Source organism: Dermacentor albipictus, chromosome 5, assembly GCF_038994185.2.
Source record: "Dermacentor albipictus isolate Rhodes 1998 colony chromosome 5, USDA_Dalb.pri_finalv2, whole genome shotgun sequence".
Classification (NCBI taxonomy): Eukaryota; Metazoa; Arthropoda; class Arachnida; order Ixodida; family Ixodidae; genus Dermacentor; species Dermacentor albipictus.
In genome coordinates, this window is record NC_091825.1 from 28,203,894 (window position 1) to 28,226,124 (window position 22,231).

The window sequence follows — 22,231 nt, forward strand, 5'->3', positions numbered from 1 at the left end:
ACTTGGTGAGAAAACGCTTTTACAGATGTGTCATTTAGGACAGGCGCACTTTATATGTCACGTACGGGATGTCCTTCCGTCGTTTCCAAAGTTATTGCGCTGCGTTCCTTGCCATGCAGGACACTCCAAAAGTGTCTAGATTTATTTTTTAGCATAGTTAGAAGGGTGTGATTAAAGAAGGAAAATGTAGCTTCTTTCATTCGAGATAAGTTGTGGTTGCAGATTTATAGGCTCCACAATGTTTATCAGACGCAAATTTGATAGCAGCGCGATAGATACTTGCGATTTGAAAGACGTTTTACGTATCTCTTCTACCACGGGGCACTCGTATTCGAAAACACTTTCTCGTTTGGAAAGTACTTAAAGGTTAGTTCGGAAAGTTCCGTTTTATATAAATCTCAGTCGCTTTTCACATATCGTTCAAGGTAATTGAACAAGAACGCATATAAAAAGGAGCACCATTCATTGTTAATTACGTCGAAATCAGCTTTTTATAATCGCGTGTTGTTTTGAGATGTTTACGCGCGCGGGAGAATGGCAGTAAAATCTTTGCTTGAATACTTTCATGTTCACTGATACCGGGCGTATTAGACAAACAATAAGCAATTTCCGGCGATGATGTCAAAACAAAGTCGAGAATTGAAGATGTATTTGTAACGCGTTTAGAAAATTGAACCAGTTATGTAAAACCACAATCAGAACAGATGTTAAAGAAATGGTCCGCTTCAACCAAGTCAGGCGACGAAACTAGGAATGAATATAACAATACAACGTTAGGAAAGTTAAAATCACCTTACAGAATGACTGGCCCTCCGGGAAACATGATGTTCACGTAAATAAGGCAATCATGAAGGTCGTCACAAAAATTGGAACACCAAGAAAGCGGGCGACAGCATATACCAGCGACAATTTTTTTTTTTAAAGCCGAGTTACGGCAACACCTTGTTGCCTCCAAACTAGACTGTATAACAACAATGTAGTTTTCAAGTTCCACGTATATAGCGAGAAGAACACCACCACCACATTGATTAGGCCTATCACAGCGAAATATGTTTTTTCACAGCAAGAAAGCTCTCCTTTTAGTATTTTATCAGAAAACCAGGTTTTGGTTAACGCGACAATATCAGCCTTAGAATCGTTAATCACTGCACACACTTCATCTTTTTTAGACAAAAGGCTGCGAACGTTAGTAGAGAGCGCGATCAGGTTGCTATTGTTAGCGGAAACGCCGCCATCTCCGGTTTTCTCCTGTAGCTTCCCGAGGAAGCAAATGCGCACCCAGAAGGAAGGTGCCGCGGAGAGGAGTTAGCTGCACAAGTTGCGCGTTTGGATGGGCCTGTTTCACATACGGCGTCAGCACTAGAGTCATAGCCGTAGAATTTTGCATTAGCGGTTAATTTGTTATGCCGCAGTTTGAAAGGGCGGTTAAGTGCTTTGGCATGATTGGTCACTTTGTCTCTAACACAACGAGTGTTGGCTGAAAAATCCTCCCGCATGACCAGCCACCTTCCTTTTAGCATGGGACGCCTAGAAAACGCGTGTCGTTTGTTTTGTAGGCGGAAAACTTTACTATAATTGGTCGCATTTTGTTAGCGGAAAATTTCCCAATTCTATGCGTGCGTGCAATGTTATCGACAGATAAGCTTAGTTCGAGAGACTGGCGGATTAAACGTAAAACATTTTCAAAAGGATATATAGTTGGCCGAGTTGGTACGATAACATTGTTGTTGTAACAGCGTGACATTGCTTCAATTGCGGTTGTAAACCTTTGTTTGAAGACACAAAAATTCTTTAAAGACACAAATGCCAAACCACACAGGAAATGATCGAGGCATTCCACACTAAAAGGTTAGGAGAGACTTGCGTTATTCATGCTTCTATACTCTGTTATAATGCTAATTTCACTATGTTCACAACACGTGTGTTAATGTGAAGTAGTGTCTTCTTGTCTTTTCCTTTTTTGACTTCCCTACCTCCTGATATGTTTAAGTGATGTCTTCATACCTTGTCCTGTTCTTATGCTGCGGTTTTTTGCAATCACCTATATATATATATATATATATATATATATATATATATATATATATATATATATATATATATATATATATATATATATTCTTAATTTCAATAAAAAATAGTTGAGAGTTAGCGCTCGTCCTTTCTGCTTCTAGTCTGTGTTCGTGTCACTTCGCGCTACAATCCAAGATCCCGTAAAACATTTTCTTCTGTCTGCTGTGCAGTTTCAGAAGCGTTATCAACGATTCCAAGAAATACTCGACTGTCGCTCCGAGAGCGATCTCCTGCTTCATCAACACGTGCGCATAGCCTGAACGCCTCGCTTTGCACTTGCTCAGTTAGTTGACAGTTGTAGAGGTAGACATCGGTGCTCGTCCGACCGTGAGGCACGTATGCGTGACTGTCCCGATCCCACGGTAAGGAGAGGGAAATAGGGAAATACAAGAGACGCGGCGTTACCTCACTGGAGACATGGACCACTCCCACCCCTTCAGGCTGACGCCCGCCGAACTGTCAACTTTTTTATGGGAGTTTGTGCGCGTAGCCGGCTTGCCCGTCATGTTATGAGCGTGTACTTTATTTTACATTTCTTTTGTTTCTTTTATGATCCCCACCAATAGACACTGTACTTAGGCCGGTGTATCATCCTTTTCATTATATTTCAATATATATACGTGTGTGTGTGCGTGTGCGTGTGTGTGTGTGTGCAAGAGGAAGAGTTTCGCGTCAGACCCGATGGTATACCATTCAAATAAGAAAGACGAACGTTATGGTATACAGTGTCTGTCCTGAAAGTAATGTCAGTAAGGCCATTAACTATCATTTATTGAATTTATTGTTACAAATGCTTAAAAATCTTCAAAATACTCTCCTTTTGAGCTGAATCCTCGGCCCCAGCGAGGCTTCCAGCTGTCGAATGCGTTGCGGTAGTCCTCCTCCGGAACGGCCCTTAATGCGGCGCTGCAAGCTGTTTTGATCCCGTCCACTGTCCCAAAATGCTTGCCTTTAAACGACGCTTTAAAGCGTGGAAGCAAAAAACCTCGGGGAAAGCCAGGTCCTGGCTGTACGGGGGCTGGGGCATCGTTAGCACCCCTGTTTTAACCAGGTAGTCGGTGACCATGAAGGCACTGCACATGCGCCAGCGCATTATCGTGGTGCAACTATCAGTTGTCTGCGATGTCCGGCCCGATGAGTTGAACCCTACGTTTCAGTCTTTTGAGGACTTCCATATAAAATTTGAAGTTCACAGTGGTTCCCGGTTCTACAAACTCGTGATGAACCACTACGCGGATATAACAAAAACTATGACCATGATCATGATCTTCGATTTGCTCATCCTGGCTTTCTTCTGGCGAGGGGACGAGTGCGTGTGCCAATCCAACGATTTCCTTTTGGTCTTCGGGTCATATTCAAATACTCAAGTGTCGTCACCTATAATGATGTCGTCCAAAAATTTTGGATCAGGTTTGCACATGTCGAGGTTTTCTTGGCACGTTTCAACGCGGCATGACTTTTGGTCGTGAGCACGGTGGAAGAATAGACTAGGTGTCTGAACGGCGCCGCCTCTCCAGCGGGCGACGTTGACGACCGCCGGTTCGTGTTTTCAAGGAGTGCCGTGAGATGGCGCTAGCGGTTTAGAGGGTCACCAGGCAGCGCGTAGGAGTGCGGGTGGCGCGGGCGACCGCAGTTGGCCATTGCTCTGGTTGTACGCCACGTGTCTTTTCTTTTGCCGATTCGACGAGGTTCCTTGATTGTCCTGCTTATTTGTCTAAAACGTTGAAAACTAGGAAGCTGCCAGCCGAGAGATAGCTTCTCGCCCCATTGAAAAAGAAGAACAGCTCATCGTGTGTCAGCTCCAGTTGCGGCAGTTTCGATGAGATCGAGGACTCTTGCATTCCGTGAGCACCAGTGCGTGGGGATGAATGCGCGGACGAAAGTGAAGTGCAAGAGGAAGCCGGGCCTTCAACTTTTGATATGCTGTTCCACGACCCGTCGCTCGAATGCCTGCCCTCCAAATCGTGGGGATATCATCGCATTGAAATGGGTGACACAAAGAACATTGTTTTCATGGCAACTTCCATGGCAACTTCCATGGTGGTCGTGTCCAGTGGGCACACTATGATAAGCTGTTTGTTGAGGACAAGAAGCAGCCTGGACACTTGCGTGTTTGCCACAAGCTCACGTATGCTCATCTGAAACCTAGGAATACTGAGAAAATGCGAGTAAAGCTCGCTACCCAGCTCTTCAGTGGAAGTGTTGCCAATGGGTTGGAGTTTTACTCACAGAGAAAAGCAACAGGACTGGAGAATGTCAAAGGGACAGTGGAACTTGCATTGAAATTTAACGATTTGTTCGATGCACTGAATCGCAGCCATCCTAAAGAAGGCATCACAGCGGGAAGCAAGGACTTGAGGGTTCTTGCCTCTTTCTTGCACTGGTTAAACAAGTGGGAGGGAGAAGTGGTGGCCGGAAGGATATCCCGCGCACATTTTCTCACAGAGCAGACTGCAGCAGGTCTGTGAGTCAGTTTTGTCGGCTTTGGAGCTGACAAGATATTTGGTCAAAGACTGTGGCTTTAAGTATGTCTTGAGTGGAAAATTTAACCAAGATGTACTGGAGCATCTTTTTGGGGCAATCCGCCAAGCAGGAGGTCAGAATGACCATCCCTCCTTGCCTACTTTTCTTCAGCTGTACAATATGCTGTCAGTGTACAGTTTAATTAAGCCACCAAAGTTTGGAAATTGCGAGGTAGAGCGAGCTCAAGAAGCACATGTGCTCACTTTGGCCGATTTGAAGCTTGCCTTTCAGGCAGGTGAAAAACAAGAGACTTGTCTTCAGGAGTTGAAAGCCAAATTGTATGGTCTGGTTGCCGCTGAAATTGAGTGTGATGAGGCGTTTGTTGAGATCTGCACAGAGCCAGAAGCAGTTGATTGCATTGTGTATTATCTTGCTGGGTTTATGTGCAGGAAATTGCTCAAGTACTCAACATGCTCAGTGTGCCGGCTGAGCCTCGTAGAAGAGGCTGAGGTTCACGCTCAGACTGTGAGCACACTTGTGGATTGTAAAACGAGAGGTGGGCTCCTGCACCCAAAGATAAGCATTTTTTCTTTGCTGCAGGTGGCTGAAAAAGAGTTTCAGCAATATGCCACGCGCGGAATGCATATGAGCTGACGGTAGAGGCTATGTATACCTTCTCCTTCCCATGCAAAGACCACAAAGATGACATCATGGCGAATCTGCTGCTCTATATAGCGATGAGGATGACGCAGGTTTGTAAACAACAATAGACCACAAAACAAACATGCAACATCTTAGGAAGCTTTCAAAGCTTGTCTAAGGTGGGAAACAACCTTCAGGGTTTGTAGAGCTACTTCCACGTTTGTTGCTGTGTCCATGTTGTGTGTCCCCGGCTGTCTTGCGTGAGAATTCAAAAGCACTGCCCGCAGAGTTTACCTGTCGTGCGTGTGCGTTTGCAGTAAACACACAGAATCTGCAACGCAGAGCATTTTGGAAAGATGCGGCTACCCGGAGTTCGTCAGGGGCCATCATTTTCGCTTATATATGAAGTTGCAAAGCAAGATATCTACTTCTGATGAATAAGGCAGAAGAAAAACCTTGTACCAAGAAAAATCACCTTCAGTCAGCGGGGTCTCGTTTATATGACATGCGTGGCCAGAGACAGTCTAGACATACAAATCTCTTAGTTAGGCACGGATTTGTAAGGGTTTTGCATCCGACAATAGCCCTAATGTTTTACATTTGCACCGAAATTGAGCACTAGTAAGCGCGCTGTCTCTGTACTTGACTCTTATGAGTTCGAATCAAATTTAGGTCTGGATAGCGCTACTAAGCTCAGATATTTAAGAGGATATACCAATGCTTGCTTCCCAAAGGCTCGACAGACGCTTAAATTGTTACACAGGCATTTACGGGGCAATTTACTAGCGATTCTTCTACGCGCGCGCACGTTTGAGGAGCCGTTGCGGTAGACCCCCCAGGTGTTGCGGTTGACCCCCCAATGATCCGCGCTTCTGCCGAGAGACGCGTAAACCACGAGCGAAAAAGTCGTCGGCGCGGCAGCCTCGTTCAGACACCTAGTTTATTCTTCCACCGTGGTCGTGAGTGAACACTTTCGGAACCTTTTTTGCACAGACCTTCCACATGCCGATATCATTTGGAACGATTTCATGACCTTGATTTTTCGGAATGTTTAACATGTCGGCCAATAAATGAACACTTATTCGTCACTCTGAGTTCAACAGCTCCCTCATTAGCGTCATATTGTCAGCCATGGCGGTCGGGGATGGCCGTCCGGTGCAGTCCTCGTCGTTGACCTCGTCCCGGCATTCCAAGAATGCGTTGTACCACCGAAACACTTGCCGATCTGACAGGTTATGTTCTTCGTAAGCAGCCTTAAGCTTAGTAACAGTTTCCTCAGCGGGTTTGCCAAGTTTCACTCTAAACATGATCGCAAATCTTTGTTCTAACAAGTGCTGCATTTTAACTAGCACAAGAATAAAAACCAACGCTCATAGACAGGCCCGTCCTACACTCTCCGATGCTCGGGGAACGCTGAGCGACGGAGCGCTGCTTAGCTGGGTTCCATCTCTACCAGTTTCAACCGGTTAGACCGCACTCCGACGTACAGTCGTGTCACAATAATTTCACTGACATTACTTTCAGGACAGACCCTGTATGTTTGGACTGACGCTTCGGCCCAATGACCGGCCTTCGTCGAAGTGAAACTACATATGAACAACAGCGGTGGTTGGTCACCCATGCTTACCTGCTCAAATTGCTGCGCCAGCCATTCAGTTTTCAGAAACTCGCCTCCCATGAATTTCCTCAGCGCGCCCCAGCGAAGGTGCCCTGGTGCACTTCGGTAGCTCGGTAAAAAGCAGCAGGCGCCGAGCAGCAGCAGCGTCAGCTGGGACGGCTTCATGGTCTCGCTCTAGTCGTGCGCGCGAAGGCTGCGGAATGTACAACGACGCCATAAATGCAAGTGAATTTTCGCTGTATACACGCGGGAGTAACTTTTGTTCATTGAAGTTCAACTGCAAGAAGAATGCTGCAGACATAATGTCCAAGCAAATGACAGGCAAATGAAGTGCTAGAGCTGTGTATGCCCCGTGAAACGCTTTGTTTGCAATCATTAACTCGGGAGGTCCTTTCTAAAGACATGGGAAAAAAGAAACCGTATTTGTCAACAACCACTGCATCCATTTTGATGAGGGTCGGTGCGCTTAAAAGAGGAAGTTTTAATATTGTGACCCTATGCGGCCGTTTATCCACCATGAGGAAAATGAGTTTAGAAATTACAGTGCGACAGCTTGGCCTGCCATTGAACACTCCGGTACTACTGTCTTTCGGAGCGTCTGAGCTTGGGCACTCACACAGGAATGTGTGCTTCGCCTTAGAAAAATTTATTATTGAATCAAACCGATTTCATTGATGACCGTATTATTCTATTCATTCCTCCTCTATTGCCTCATTGATATATTATAGACAATTATTTTTTTTCCTCTACGTATGCTACACGCCATGTATCCTACGACCTATACTCAAAAATGCGCCTTCTGCTCCACGCCCAATACTTTCTACCACATGGTATGGGAATGTCAAAAAAACCCATCGACACCACCCATCACCGGACCAACCATCGAGCAGTGGGAGGCACAGCTGACAAGCTCGACCCCTGAAGACCAGCATCGCCTGGTGAGCAGGGCCAAGCTGTCAGCTCAGGCCCACGGCATCCTGGACTAGGGACGCCGCCCACCTCGGACGATTTTACAGTCGGCTCATTTCAACTAATAAAGTTTATTCCTCCTTCCTCTACGTAGCATGACAATCTACTGAACCGTTTCGATTTTCCTCGCCTAAATTCATGTAACAAAATTTTAGATTTTTACCTCCATTTTCTGAACACATAAGCAAAGTCTGCCCGACTCTTGGCCAATCCCCGCGAGTGGGTAAGCGCCACACTCATCAAGGACATCATCATCATCATCATCATCATCATCATCTATGAAGCAGATGTTTTATTTACTATTACTGAGTGACAGCCTCGCGCTGCAAGTGGCCGTATTGAATCAATGGCTCAATGAATTTGAAGACCGTTCATCTCCAGCAAAATTCATATTTATTGTGTTTAACTTATGTCCCTGTAAGTGAAGATATTTGTAAGGCAACTGGAGTTGTCAGAACTAACTAGTAGGAATTCGGCAAGGAAAGGAGCCCTCATTTGACTGTTAAGTGCAACAAGCTGTATATGAACAAAAGATGTTATATTTGCTCCCTCTATACCAACAGTCTCTCTAAACTAGAATTCGGCAATGTTTCCCGTGCTAGTTAATGATTGCCTGCAGCTACAAACCAAGTTGTTATGTGTATTCTTTTTTAGCGGAAATTACGCACCGGAAACGCATCCAATCTTATATCGCGACCTATAATTTTCATTGTCGATTGTGCGAAGAGCAGTTACTAAACGTGAAGCTCTAGCATATGCTTTTGATTCGTGTGCCGCTGAAGTTGTATTGACGAAGACTTGGTTGACAGAAAAGATTTGCACCGAAATGCTGTTCTTCTGTGACAAGTATGTTGTTTAGCATCATGAACGCGACCTAAAACCAGGCTTTGGTGTTTTAATTGCCGTCGCCGACAATGTAGTGAGCAATGGGATTTCATTTACGACGTCTTTAGAATTTATTTGTGTTCGTGTTGTTATAAACCAACAAAATACATTGCTCCGTGCGTGCTATCGGCCACCAAGTGCATCATCTACTTTTTGTGATGAACTGCATGGCACTCTCAATATTCTCGTCTGAGAATTTCGACACTCACCGTTATTTCTTTGGGGCGATTCTAATTTCCATAAACTGGACTTCACTTTCAGCCTTCAGTGTCGGTGCCTTCCGCGGAATGTGAAACTCTTATTAACTTGTGCTTATATTAGGCCTTGCAGACGAGCTACCTGAAACAGCGCGTATTAGTACGCCCGCGGATGATATCTGTATCTGGTCATCTGGGGTCACACGTCCACAAGTGCGTGCAAGGCTCCAACGCACGGCTTCCATAACGTCGAAGTGCCTGCGCCGTAGAGGCCTGCAACTCTCAGCAACTAAGTGTGCAGTCATGGCATTCACGCGCATATCAATGTCATATAATCCAATTGTTATCGACGGAACGGCGCTCCCTTTAGTCACCCACCACAGATTTCTTGGCGTGATAATAGACCGCAGTCTTTCTTGGACCAAACATGTTGCTGCACTTAGGGCTAAACTCACCAACTTCATACACGTACTCCATGTACTATCAGGACTGAGATGGGGCCCCTCTGAGCGAAGTTTGCGCCAAGTGTACCAGGCACTTTTTGTGGGCTACATACGCTACAGCATGCCTGTGTTATATAACATGGGGTCATCTTGTATACGCACGCTGGAGAGCCTTCAGGCACAAGCACTACGGATATGTCTTGGCTTGCCACGCTGCACGTCAACTAAGGGCACAATAGCGGAAGCACATGCTTCTCCAATCGACATATACAGGTCTTGTGAACCTGTGCGAACCTATCTTCGCATGCTAACCAGACACTCACACCATCCACATTCAACACTTCCAAGCACCAACCTTGACTGTGCTTTTTCTAAAGGTATTGCATGTCACGCAAGCATTATACCTGCAAGATTAGGCCACCGACATCCCCGCGACACCTCCACGGACATTGCCAAGACCACTAGTGAGGCTTCAGGTACCCGGAATTATGAAGAAATCTCACGTTTCCTCCATTGCCTTGAAGCAGCTCACCCTGTCCCATATATTTACATTATATAGTGGGACTGTGGGACTGTACAAGTATATACCGATGGTTCGGTCACGCCATCTGCCACAACGGCCGCATTTGTCATCCCACAACTTGGAATTACTCGACGATTTCGATTAGACCACAAATCAACATCTACGGCTGCGGAACTTGCGGGAATACGGGAGGCTGTCCGTTTTATGAGAACGCAGACACCCCATAAATGGACGATATTGTGCGATGCCAAATCAGCGGTACAGGCGCTAAAATACTTTTTAAAGAAAAGACCATACTATCTGCTCGTGCTAGAAATCGTCGAACTTCATCCCATTTCCGAGTTAAGTGGCCACGTGATCACCTTTCAGTGGGTGCCTAGTCATTGTGGTGTTTTTGGCAATCAACTTGCTGACAGCGAGGCAAGATCGGCCTCCTCTCCCTCTGATGAAGCACGGATTGCCTACTCGCGACCTGACACCAACTCCATGATCAAGGCACTCATGCAGGACCTTACAAAAGCTTACAGAGCCCACTATGACAACATTCACAGACGTCTACATATTATTGACCCAGACGGTAAATTCTGTTTGCCCCCGAAGCTTACACGGAGCAAAACATCAATGCTACAAGGATTCGGCATGACGTTGCTTTCACCCGTCGCTACGCACACCTCATCGGCCAATCGAAAAGCCCTGATTGTGAACACTGCCAGATGCCCGAAACACTGCAACACGTACTGTGCGACTGCCCAGCATATATGCCGGAGCGAAGGACGTTAGACAGTTTCCTAGCCAGCGTTGGCAGGCAACCGCTATCGGAGGAAGCTATCCTCGGCCCATGGCCTGACACTGCAATTTCAATGCGTGCAACAAAAGTATTGTTGAAGTTTCTGTAGGACACCAAGCTCAACGAGCGGCTCTAGCGAGACAACTGTCTCATGTGCATAAGCACTCACCACTTCTCTTATTCTCGTCATCCATCCCAATACTTTCACTCCCCTTCCATCTTCCCCAGGGCAGAGTAGCAGACTAGAGCGCACTAGCTCAGGTCGACCTCTCTGTCTTTCCTATCAATAAATTCAATTCAATTCAATTGATCTTATCCAACTTGTTTCTAGGCCTACTAGGACTGGCACTACTTCAGCTAACAACCTAGACTCGGTCCTTCTCACTGAACCCCAGTTCGTAAATTCTTTAACTTGTTTTCCGAGACTAAGCGATCACAGTGTTTTTTCCCCCATTTTTTCCTAAAAGAGGCCGCGTTAGATTTCAAAAGAGCTATGTAATATTTATCAGAGCTAAGGCGAGCGGCGATTACATTGCAATTATTAGTGAGTTCGCGGTATTCGTTCAAAACTCTATACCAGAGTTTTTCAACAGTAACGTGGAAGAAAATTTGAACCTCTTTAAAAAATAAAGCCGCGTCACTTGTCGCTAAATATGTGCCACTGTGCAAGTTTCCAGGAAAGATTTGCTCTTCTTGGTTTTCCACGACACTAAGATGACTGTGAAACGAAAAAACGCTGTTTCCGTCTTGCAAAACGGAGTAAATCACCTGCTCGTTTGAACTATTATTCTAATGAACTGCATTCCAATAAAAAACCGCGCCATGAAAAAAAGCAAAGAACGTTCTTTTTTTTATGTCCCAACCTACCCTCACTTCTTTCTACTAATCGATCCAAATTTTAGAGTACTGTTCATAAATGAGACAACTAACACATCTTCTACAGATACCCTTGGCAACATCATGATCAAGGCAGAATCTTCCATGTTCCTAAATGATACCTTCGCAAAATACTTTTCTGATTACTGCTTTGATACGGTCTCATACAAGCGTAAACAAGATTTCTTTCCTATGGATCCGCTTCTTGTCAATTTTGCAGGGATTCTGAAATCGACTGATGATTTAAAGCTATCGTCCTCCTTTGGCGCCGACGAAATAATTCGGAATATTTAGAGAAAAATATGGAACACGCTTGAGGTTCACCTTTAAGAGTGGAATGCGATTACATTAAAAGATCCCTGTCTGCTCCACACGCTTCCCAGCCGCTGCAGCTTATGTAACCGTAATGTTTGCCCGGAATTGCTGGCGGCGAACGCTATGCACGAAGGCGAGATTTCTGTTAGAAACGAGGTATCTTGCACAGGCCCCGATGCGGCGGAGGCGAGTGCCATCTGGAGGTGTTCCAAGCAACCGGGCACGCTTCATTATGGCCTTTGAACAAATCTCAGAGACCTGCCCACTGCACGAATTTTAGAAACGCTAGAAAATGGGTTTTTATTGGTCATATCGTAAGAAGCCAACAAACACTGACACCAAGGACAACATAGGGGAAATTACTTGTGCTCAATAAATGAAATAAAGAAACGTTGAATTAATGGAAATCAAAGTGGATGAAAAAACAACTTGCCGCAGGTGGGAACCGAACCCACAACCTTCGCATTTCGCGTGTGATGCTCTACCCTGCGTGACCGTGGCCGCTTAGCCGTATAGTGCAGCGTACTCATGTTTCACATTCCTCAAACTCAAGCCCACGTTAGAAGAAGGCAATGGTTTCTTGACCTCTTCTTGTGCTCTTTCTTTCTCGATCATTATTCTTTTCTCGTTTTTTCCCCGCCTTTGCTACTATCCTCGTAAGAACCTTCTCCTGCCGTAATCTCACTATATCAAACATGAGTGATCATGTGTTCGGGCTCCGTCAGCAGATAAAATTGAATGCACTGAATCCTCATGTTACCTCCCGCACGCAGTCTCGATAAAAGACGGTCCTCCAGCTGAAACGTCGAGTAAAGAAACGTCTCAGTGGACCATGTCCTGTTGCTTTAAATAAGTTGTGCAGCTAGCAGCGACCCGTTGATGTTACAGCCACGTTTACATAAATGCGAGCGTAGCACTTCGCATTCTTTAGGACATTGTTTGCCGCATGTAAACGACAGTGTTTTCATGCGGTGCACCCGCCCTCGTCCGAAACCTGTTTCAGGCGATTGGCATTGCTACGGCGAGGAGATGAGAGCACACGGCGACAGCCAGCTACCGTAGTCAATGCGATATACCAGCGTTTACATGCACCGAGAGACCCTGTTGCCGTCTGGGAATGCACTCTCCTGGCCTACGCGAACATCAGCGCGATCCGCTATGAAGGCACTGCTGCGATACTTGAAAACACGGGACTTTGACAAATTGTGACAGCACACTGTGTGGCGCAGGACTGTACGGTGACACTGCGTAAGACTAGGAATGCCTTTGCGGGTTGCGTGACAGTGCTCACAGACATAGTTCGTGTGTACGTGCGTGTGTGTGCTTAGGGTTTTCTTTTTCCTTTTTTTATCCTTCTTTCTTTCTCACCTATTGCATCCCCTTTCCCCTCCCCCAGTACAGGGTAGCCAGCCGGAGATAATCTCTGGTTAACCTCCCTGTCTTTCCTTTGCCTTTCTCTCTCTCCTGGCGCATCGATGCGATTCACCATTCCTAGCACATCACCGCCGTATACACGATGCGATGCGCGAACAAAAGCGATGAGCTACTTGTCGCATTCATGTAAACGTCGCTTTTCGCTATATACATTGACACGTGTACTTACTTATCTTTTTCTGGTGACTGCTTTTCACCAGCTCACAAATGGTAAGCGTTATCGCTCGGCGCAGGAAGCGCCTGCATGTATCAGAGCATTCTCGTCTCTTCTGGTGGGCTCTATCAGCTGTCTGTGTTGTCGCCGAGCCTTTTGTAATCACACTGTAGGCGTGATGTGAATAGTGTTGTACATTCTTGAACTTGTGAGCGCGCCCGCGACTGCCCTGGAATCTTCCATGAGTGAAGTATGACTAGTCAACGTGTCTGAACCACTGATCAGATTTGCGACGATCATCCAGTGTTCTTGGCGTTATCGTATCGTATTGAGGAGTGTTACTTTTGTATCAGAGGACAGCTGCTGGGCCCAATAAACGGCTTTGTGACGTGCGTTGTGGGTGCGTTGACGTGCACGTGCGTGCGCAGAGAGAAGAGAACGAACTTTGAGAGCGACCGGCGAGCAGCCGAGCGGCGGGGAAACTGAGCCTTTATTGTACGTGACTTCCACGCCGAGGGGGCCGGCGCCGCGAACATAAACATCCGCTCGTTGTGCAGACGCTCACGGCGGCGGCGGCGGAATCGGATCCACTACATATGTGTGTGTGTGTGTGTGTGCGCGCGCGTGCGTGCGTGCGTGAGCTGGAGAGCAGGGTAAACGAGGGCTTTGATTCTTCTTAATAATGACCATATAAAGCTAACGGACAATGATGCCAAGGTCAAAATCGCGGATTGCTTTCCGACCGAGACACTCGGAGCGTCACTTAGCGCTCTGAGTGGCGCTGGCTAGCATTCCCATGGCCAGATCTATTAAACAAAAATATCCAAGGTAGCGGAAGGACAGATAGCCGTGGCCCGAATGGCAGTGCAGCGCACGCATTATGCCCAGCATGGGGGGTCGGCTCCCACCGGCGGCAAGTTGTCTTTTCATCCGCTTTCATTTCCTTTTTCATTATTATTGTCTACATTTTATTTCAACCACAGCTAATTTCCCTGATATGGTTATGAAGTATACACACACGAAGCGATAGCATTTCACATTTGTTATCCGGTGAAAAGCAGCTACAGGGAAAACAAACATGTTGCCGCAAGTGTCAATGCCCCCTCGCAAAAAACAATTGCGCCCCCTCCAAACAAAAATCTTTACTGCATGCCTGGTACGCTTCTAATCTAGACGTTCATATCGTCTGTCCTGTGTACTGCTCGTGCCTCAATGTAATGCTGCAGTAGTGCAATTATACGCTGGTGAAGTAAGGATACCACACAGCCTGTGATTCTTTTTACATAAGGTTGACCAACCTCAATTCGCTCCTTTCTTTTGTTTTATATCTTTTTGTAGAGATACGTGTGCTTCCTGCAGAAAGTGTGGAGGCCCGTCACACTTCCTTGCGTGCACGAGCATGTGCTCCCATTAGCTATACGTACATATATGCGGTAGGCACTCCCAATACTAATAAACTGCCTCGTCATCCCAGCCCTGCGAAAGTGTATGTACAGCGAAGCTGTTGAAAACCACCACTACAACTGCTGAGGCGGGTATGCAATGCTTTATGGCTTGACAGTAATGGTAGTTATGCTATTTTAGAGTATTAGTAATAATTGGAGTAATCGTAATTTGTAAAGCATGGCGCCGCTTATAGTGGGGCTGCGACAACATTGAAATCAGTTGACAGGTTGGTTATCTTACATACGAAAATTGTTGAGCAACATGGAAAACTCCCGATACAGCTTTTTGCTCCTCAATACGTGTAACGTGAAAGTGTTTTACCGGGCGTGAAAGCAGCCCGCGAATGCATGCAAAATTGCCGTGCAACTGGTCGTCCGAGGCACTTTGCGTGTATTCGCGGGCATCTTTCACGCTTGGAAAAACACTTTCAGATAGCACGTATTGAGCAACAGAACAGAGAGCTGTAACGGGAGTTCATCTTGCTCTACAATTTTCCCATTAGCGCTTTTCATGTAATTATAATGATTGAGAAGTTGATAATTTAAAACTAATTATGTAATTATGCGGAACGCAATCAATAATCTCAGTGTCTCGAAGCGACAGCAAACATTACCTTGGTTCGACCCAGCTGCGCGGCGTTCGCATATATTTAAGCTTTGGCTTAAGTGAAAAACCTTGTAGCAGTTGCGCCGCCAGAGTTTGGAAGAAAACGAGAAAAGGCTGCACTCACCTGTAAGCGCGGAAGTTAGCGCAGTGGCAAGTGCTTTTCGACAGGCGCCTTCTCTGTATAGTCCCGAAGAGGTTCCTCCTGGCAAATGTACGCCTCTTGACAGCTGCTGTGCCGCCGCACAATGTCGGGGGCTCGTCGGCTCAGCGATTGGACTCCCACAGAAACGCATGACCCGTGACGTGGAAAACAGGCGCATCACACTATCTGTACTCTCCCTCTCTCAACGTATCAGCTCAACGTCACGAGCTCCGATCGCCTTCTATCGGAAGGCCTGCCCCTAGTCAGATAAGAGAGCAGCTGAGTAAGTGCATACTGCCGATGCGAGCTAAGCGTCTGAAACCAGATCTGCAGTCCGGCTGGCGTGACGCATGCTGCCGTTGATGCGGCGGGAGATGCGCGCCCATCGGCGGAAGTGGCTCAGCTGCCAGGTCGGGTTTCAACAAGAGCGGCGGCCCCCAACGACGCGGCGCGCGGCACACACCGCCAAGCGGACAAAAGCGAGAGGACCGCGACTTTAGCTGAACCACAGCAGCGTCCATTGAAGTCTAAACAAATCTCTCCGGAACAAGTTTGCTTTTCCTTAGGATTACAAACTGTTTGGCGCGTTTGTCTTGCATGAGGCCTTACCTCGGCCCGGGCAGACCTATGAACGGTGGACGCAGGACATGTCTTACCCTCCCCTACGAGAGAGAGAGAGAGAGAGAAACATTTATTTCATTTCGGCCCCCTGTCCGGGGCTACTGGGAGTTAGGGTGGTGGTGAGAGGCTGCCGGAAACGGGGGCGAAGGTGCGACGTTGGTGGCGTCGACTCTTGATTGGGCTGGGTCCGCTTCTTGGGGTACTCCAATCCCAAGCGCCATGGTGAGCTCCGTTAACGCGGCCACATTACGTGGTGTTGGGTCAGCCAGCCACTCCTCTAATGTGTGTGGTCTTTTTGGTAGCGTCCTAAGTATAGACTGTAGTGCGTGTTGACTTCCCGGGCAGTACCAGAGTGTATGGGGTGTATTGGGATATCCTCCACAATGTGTCACTTGGGGGAGCCGTCTTTTCCAGCTATGTAGTGTAGAATGTTTTGTGTGGGTAGGCACTGTGTTTGGGCTTGGCGCCAAGTGGCAGCGGCCTCGCGTGTCGAGGAGTGTGGTGGAGCTGGGAGAGTAGTATCTTGTTCATGCCATTCCTCTAATTTTAGGCGGCGCATGTTTGAAGATATTTGTTTTAACTCTGTAGAACTGGGTGCGTCTGTCCACTGAAGAGGAGGTCCCGGAATATTTGCGCGGGATAGAGCGTGGGCCTTTTCGTTTCCCTCGATGTTACAGTGGCTAGGTACCCATTGAATAGTGATGTGGTGTGCAGGATTATTCGTCGTATATCGATGCAGGATTTCACGGATGGGGTTGGGCAGGTTTCCGGTGAGGAACGCTCGGCATGCTGCTTGACTGTCTGTGCGAATGAGGATGCTGGTGTGTGTGTGCTGCGGTGCTGTGACTGCTTCAGTTATTGCCACTATTTCAGCCGTTACTTGGCTAGGAAGGCCTGCGTACAGGCCTTGGGTATACGCATTGGTCGCGGCGTTGTATGTCGCCGTGCGGTGTGTTGTGGGGTCTGTACCCGGGGATGCGTCTGTGTAGTACACAGTGGTGTCCGGAGGATTATGTTGGGTGCGTTTTGCGCGTGCTTGTCTTCTTCCTTGGTCTGTTTGCGGGTCCATGTTTCGGGGAATCGGCAACGTGTGAATGTTGTTAAGCGTTTGCCACGGTGGAGGTGGCAGCGTTATTTCAGGCATGTTGTCTTGAGAATGTCCGAGATCTTTAAGCAGAGCTTGACCTTGGTGTGATCGTTTTAATCTATTTATTTGTGATTCTGTGTGGACGTCCAATAGTCTGCTAAGATTTGGAAGTATGTCGGTTTGGCTTACTCTGTGATTTGGCGCGTATCTTGGAAGTCCTAAAGTGATTTTGGCGAGTTGCCTGTACAGGTTATCCAGTTTCGTGCGCTGCGTTTTTGTGAGGTGAAGGTATGGCAGCTGGTATAGAATAGTGGGTACTGCAAATGCTGTGACTATTCTGCATACATGGTGCTCGCGAATTCCTTTGTTTCTCCGTGTGATGCGGTATAGCAGTTGTTTAAATTGGTGAAGTTTTTGTGTAGTTTTTTGCATCCAAGTGTCGGCCTTGCCATCATCTTGGATGTGGAATCCGAGAATGCGAATTGTTTTGCGTCTTGGAATTGGTTCATTTTCAATTCGGAGATGGATGAGGTTACGGTAGTGGTTTGCTGAGTGACCTCTTTGGTTCGTAACTACGATATATTCTGATTTTTCCGGTGAGATGGAAAGACCAATTTCTTTGAGATGGGAGTGGATGACGTTGATCGCTTGTTGTAGTGTGCTTTCGATGTCACCTGGAGACCCTATATGTGCCCATAGTGTAATGTCGTCTGCATAGATGCTGTATCCTAGGTCAGGTACGTTTTGCAGCTGCGCGCTGACACTGTCCAAGGCCATGGAGAAGAGAATCGGGGATAAGATTGATCCCTGTGGTACTCCCCGCGTGAGATAACGCTTCTGATATTCCTCTCCATTTACCTTGACGCTGACCGTGCGATCGTGAAGAAAATTGTGTATGTATTGTGTCATACGCGGGCCTGGTTTAAGTCTTCGGAGGCCTTCTTGTACGGCAGTGTGAGCGACATTGTCGAAGGCGCCCTTGACGTCAAGTCCCACAACTGCTCTGATTTGGTTGATACTTTCTGTGGCATATACATCTTGGTATATCATATACATAGCGTCTTGTGTGTTCATATGAGGGCGGAATCCTATGACTCTCGGGTCTGATGTTTGGTCTCGTTCTTGGAGCCAGTGAAGACGTGCTACAACCATTTTTTCCATGGCTTTGCCTGCGCATGAGGTCAGTGATATAGGTCGGAAATGTTTTGGGTTGTTGGGTGATTTGCCAGGTTTAGGGATTGGTATAACAGAGGCGTGTTTCCAGCTTGGTGGAATCTCGCCTGTTTCCCAAACTGTGTTTATGTATTCGAGAAGTTTTTTCTGTTGTTTCGCCGGTAGATTGGCCAGCATCTTGTTAGTGATGCCGTCTGTTCCAGGGGCTGTGTTGCGTTTGGTGTTGTTAATTGCCGTGAGAAGCTCTTGCATTGTGAACGGTGCATCTGCTTCGTGCGGTAGGTTGTTTTGTTGGGTTTGTAAGTGTGGTGTTTTTGGCTGTGAGCTGGCCGTCGGAAAAAATACGTCTGCAAACTGTTTGGCAAGCTCTTCATCCGTTATATTGTGAGTGAGTTGGATTTCGGCAAGATGGTTCTTTCGCGGGGGTTGCCCCAGAAGCCTGCGAAAAAGTGTCCAAGGATTTTTTGTGTGTAGTGATTCCCCTGCCTGTTCGCATGTGTGTATCCAATTGGAGGCGGCAAGGCTATCGGCATATGTTTCAGCTTCTTCTGTGAGTTCCTGTATGCGTTTCTGTAGTTGCTTGTTGTGTTTGTTTCTTTTCCACTGTTTCACTAATTTGTGTCGTTTGTCCCAGAGGGTCAGAAGATGACCATCTACTTCGGGGAGCTCTTCTGTCCGTTGTATGGCGGCGGTATGTTTGGTGCAGGTTGAGGTTACATTCTGCGTCCACTCATCCCACGTGGATGATGTAAGGTTTTCAAGAGTAGCTCGGAATTTTGTCCAGTCCGTCAGTGCAGCAGGGCCAATTGGGCATCCTTTATTGCTTGTGCGTTTGCGTTTCTTTTTTGGTATTGTGATGCTTGTAGTGATGATGCAGTGGTCACTACCGAGTGTTTCCTGTTTGTTTTCCCATTCCGGTTCGTGTGTTATTCGTGTCCAGGTGAGATCTGGGTTGGTGTCGCGTTCTACTGAGTTTCCCGTGCGCGTGTGTTGGGTGATGTCATTAGCTAGGCTGAAGTGGAATTCTTCGGAAAGTAGTAGGAGTTGTTTTCCATTGGGTTTGTTACAGGTGTAGCCCCATTCTATGTGTTGGCTATTGAAGTCTCCCAACCAGATGGTATCACATTTGCTGTAATTGTTGAGGTGTTTGCGCCATTGTGGGTTATACCTCAGTGCTTTTGGGGAGCGATAGGTGTTTATTACATCTAGGTTGTACGATCCGTAGAAGCAGCTGCGAGTGTGTACTGTTTCTTCTGTGGCCGTGTTGATGGAGTCTGTGGAGATTTGGGTCGTAGGGTGTTTGTTCGCTATAAGTGTGGTTGTCATAGTGGGCGTGTGAGTCGACGGTGTTGTTTCCATGCCGAGAGAGCGTTTTCTTAGTTTTTGTGTAATGCTTGGGCTCGAGTAGGCGGTGTATCCTGGAAGGGTTATTGGGCCAACTGTTTCCTGCAAGGTGATAACATCTGGTTTGTGTGGTGCTGTGAGAATGAATTGAGCGAAGTTGTTCTTTTTTCGACGAATGCCTCTACAGTTCCATTGCCAGATTGTTATTTGGGGTGACACGTGGTTTGAGGTTGAATTGAATGTGTTGGGGGGCGTCTCTGTTTTAGGGCTGGCCATATTCGTGTGTGGATTCACTGTCGGTGTCATGTGTGGCCTTCTTGCTGGGGCCCTCGGTTGGTGTTGTGTCTGTTCGCTTGCGAAGGTGCCGTTGTTGTGTTTCGAGTGCGTGTATAGATTGCTGCATGCTTTCTACCGTACGTCTGAGAGTACAAATGCTCTCTACTAGCATATTCATTTGTGAAGTTAGTTCGGTATAAGGTTGCTCAGAGCGTGAGGTCAGTTGTTCTATGCTCACTGTGAGTTGGTTTGTGATGAGTTCATGTGCGTGTTCACGGTCGCGTTCCCGTTTCTCTACGTTGTCGAGTCTGCGCAAGATGTCAGTAATGTAGTCGGGAACATGGCTGTCGTGTGGTGTCGGAGTGGCTGACTGACTTACCTGCGCGGGTTGTGGCCTGGGCGGTTGGTCGGTCGGGCGGTCCTCACTTCTGTCTTTGGATGTTCCTTCTTGCATGGCTGTTTGGTGCGGCTGTCGAGCGGACGTTGGCCCTTTCTCCAGTGGCTGTAATGGTCCTGCGGTTTTTGGTGTTTGAGGCCGTACGATGTCCCCTTGCACGGGCTTGAGCTTTATGGTCCGGGCTGCCATGGCATAAGTTTTGTCGTGTTGTTTTGTTCTTTCTGGTTGTTTTGGAATGTTGTCCTGTGTCCGCGCGTCCACTTCGATGGATTGTTTGATTTGTTCGATTTCTTCCAGCGCTGCGAAGCGGTTGTGCGTAGTTATGTGGGGGAAATTATCTTTTGTATTGTGCGGCGGCTGTTGTCCCTTTGCCTGCAATTGGTTTCGCTTGGGCTTTGGTATAGAAGATTCTGGATGATCTCTCCTGTAGGCAGCTGTTCGAGTGGCCTTGTCGGCGGCTTGTTTTTTGGGGCAGGTGGGGTCTCGGGAGCTGTGTGCGCCTTCACAATTTAAGCATTTGGTGTCACAGTCGTGGGGTGTGTATTTAGGGTCAGTTCCTGGGGTGAATTGGGTGCCGCATCCTTCACATGCAATGTAATCTTGTGCTGTGGGGCAGACGTCCGTTCGGTGTCCTATGATGTGGCATAATGCGCACTGTACCGCGTTGGGCCTGTAGGGAGCCACCGATGTGACTACCCGTCCCACTAGTGCGACGCGCGGGAGCTTTGGGCCTCTTACTGTTATCAGGACGCATTCACTCTTGCCGAGGCGCCGTGTTCTGAGAATTTCGGCGTCCCTGACGGTGATGTACGCGCTAATTTTGTCATCCGGGATTTCTATTGGTAGTCCTCGAACTACTCCGCGAGCGTTTCCTGGCTCGCTGGCTTTGTAAGCTGTGGCTTGGTGTTCGGTGCCGTTGTGAACGACTGTGTGCAAGGCGAGAATTTTCTGCAGCGTTGATTCTCGCTTCGTGGAAGCGATGATGAAGTTCTGGGTGCGCCTAATGTGGATGTCGAGGTCCTTGGTTTCTGATGCAGTCAGTGCGGCGGAAGTGACTATGTCGTTTGTGAGGTGGAATGCCGATGCGGTAGCTAGGTTGATGCGGTTTCCGAGACGGAGGACAACGTTCTGTGTTTCTTGCGTGCGTCTGATCGAAGTGACCAGCGTGAATGCAGCTCCTGATTCTTCGGTGTCGCCCGTAGGCTCGTCTGTGTCCATGCTGTGCACTGACTGACCGGGCCTACCGAGCCGTGGTGTCTTTTGTCTTAGCTGCTATTTCGAACGCAGTGATTAGCGATGTGGTCTCGTTGGTTAGAGTACAGATAGCAGTAGTACTCACTCAGGTGACGCTTAACATCCGATGAAAATGCACGGAGCTGGGGAGCCGGAGCCGCCGGGGTCTCGAGGCCAGCCGTGCCGCTCGCGGTGCCTCGGGGGCCCCCGGCTGGGGGCGGCGGTTCGTGTCGAAGTACGTGCCGTGGAGCAGCGGTTAGGCACGTCTGACCTCGACGAGCGTGCGTGGTGTTCTCCCCTACGAGGAATGCGCTTAGGGAAGCTTTTGCTCTTCATGTGCCTAGCCGTGGTGGGCTCGCGTGTTTGCGCGTTATGTGGCCGCCCCTGAAGCCGTTTGTCGCGCAGTATCAGCGTCAAATGAAACGTGAACAGCGAAGCGCGTGGCCCAAGCGTAAGTGAAGCTATTAGCGGCGAGAATTAGGAGTGGCGCCCTCTCGCGAGTGACGTCACGGCCAGGACGCCGCTCG

General features: G+C 47.7%; 1 protein-coding gene across 1 annotated transcript in view; it reads right to left on the bottom strand.

Moving 5' to 3' along the window:
* The window catches only part of LOC139059861 (sphingomyelin phosphodiesterase-like), a 118,288-nt gene extending 102,369 nt beyond the window's left edge, over window positions 1–15,919 (bottom strand). The window contains exons 1-2 of the mRNA XM_070538333.1: window positions 15,556–15,919; window positions 6,806–6,989 (exon numbers count right to left, since the gene is read on the bottom strand). Of these exons, the coding sequence (XP_070394434.1) occupies window positions 6,806–6,961 (156 nt within the window). The 5' untranslated portion in view covers window positions 6,962–6,989; window positions 15,556–15,919. The remainder of the gene's footprint in view (window positions 1–6,805; window positions 6,990–15,555) is intronic.
* Between the last annotated feature and the right edge of the window lie 6,312 nt (window positions 15,920–22,231).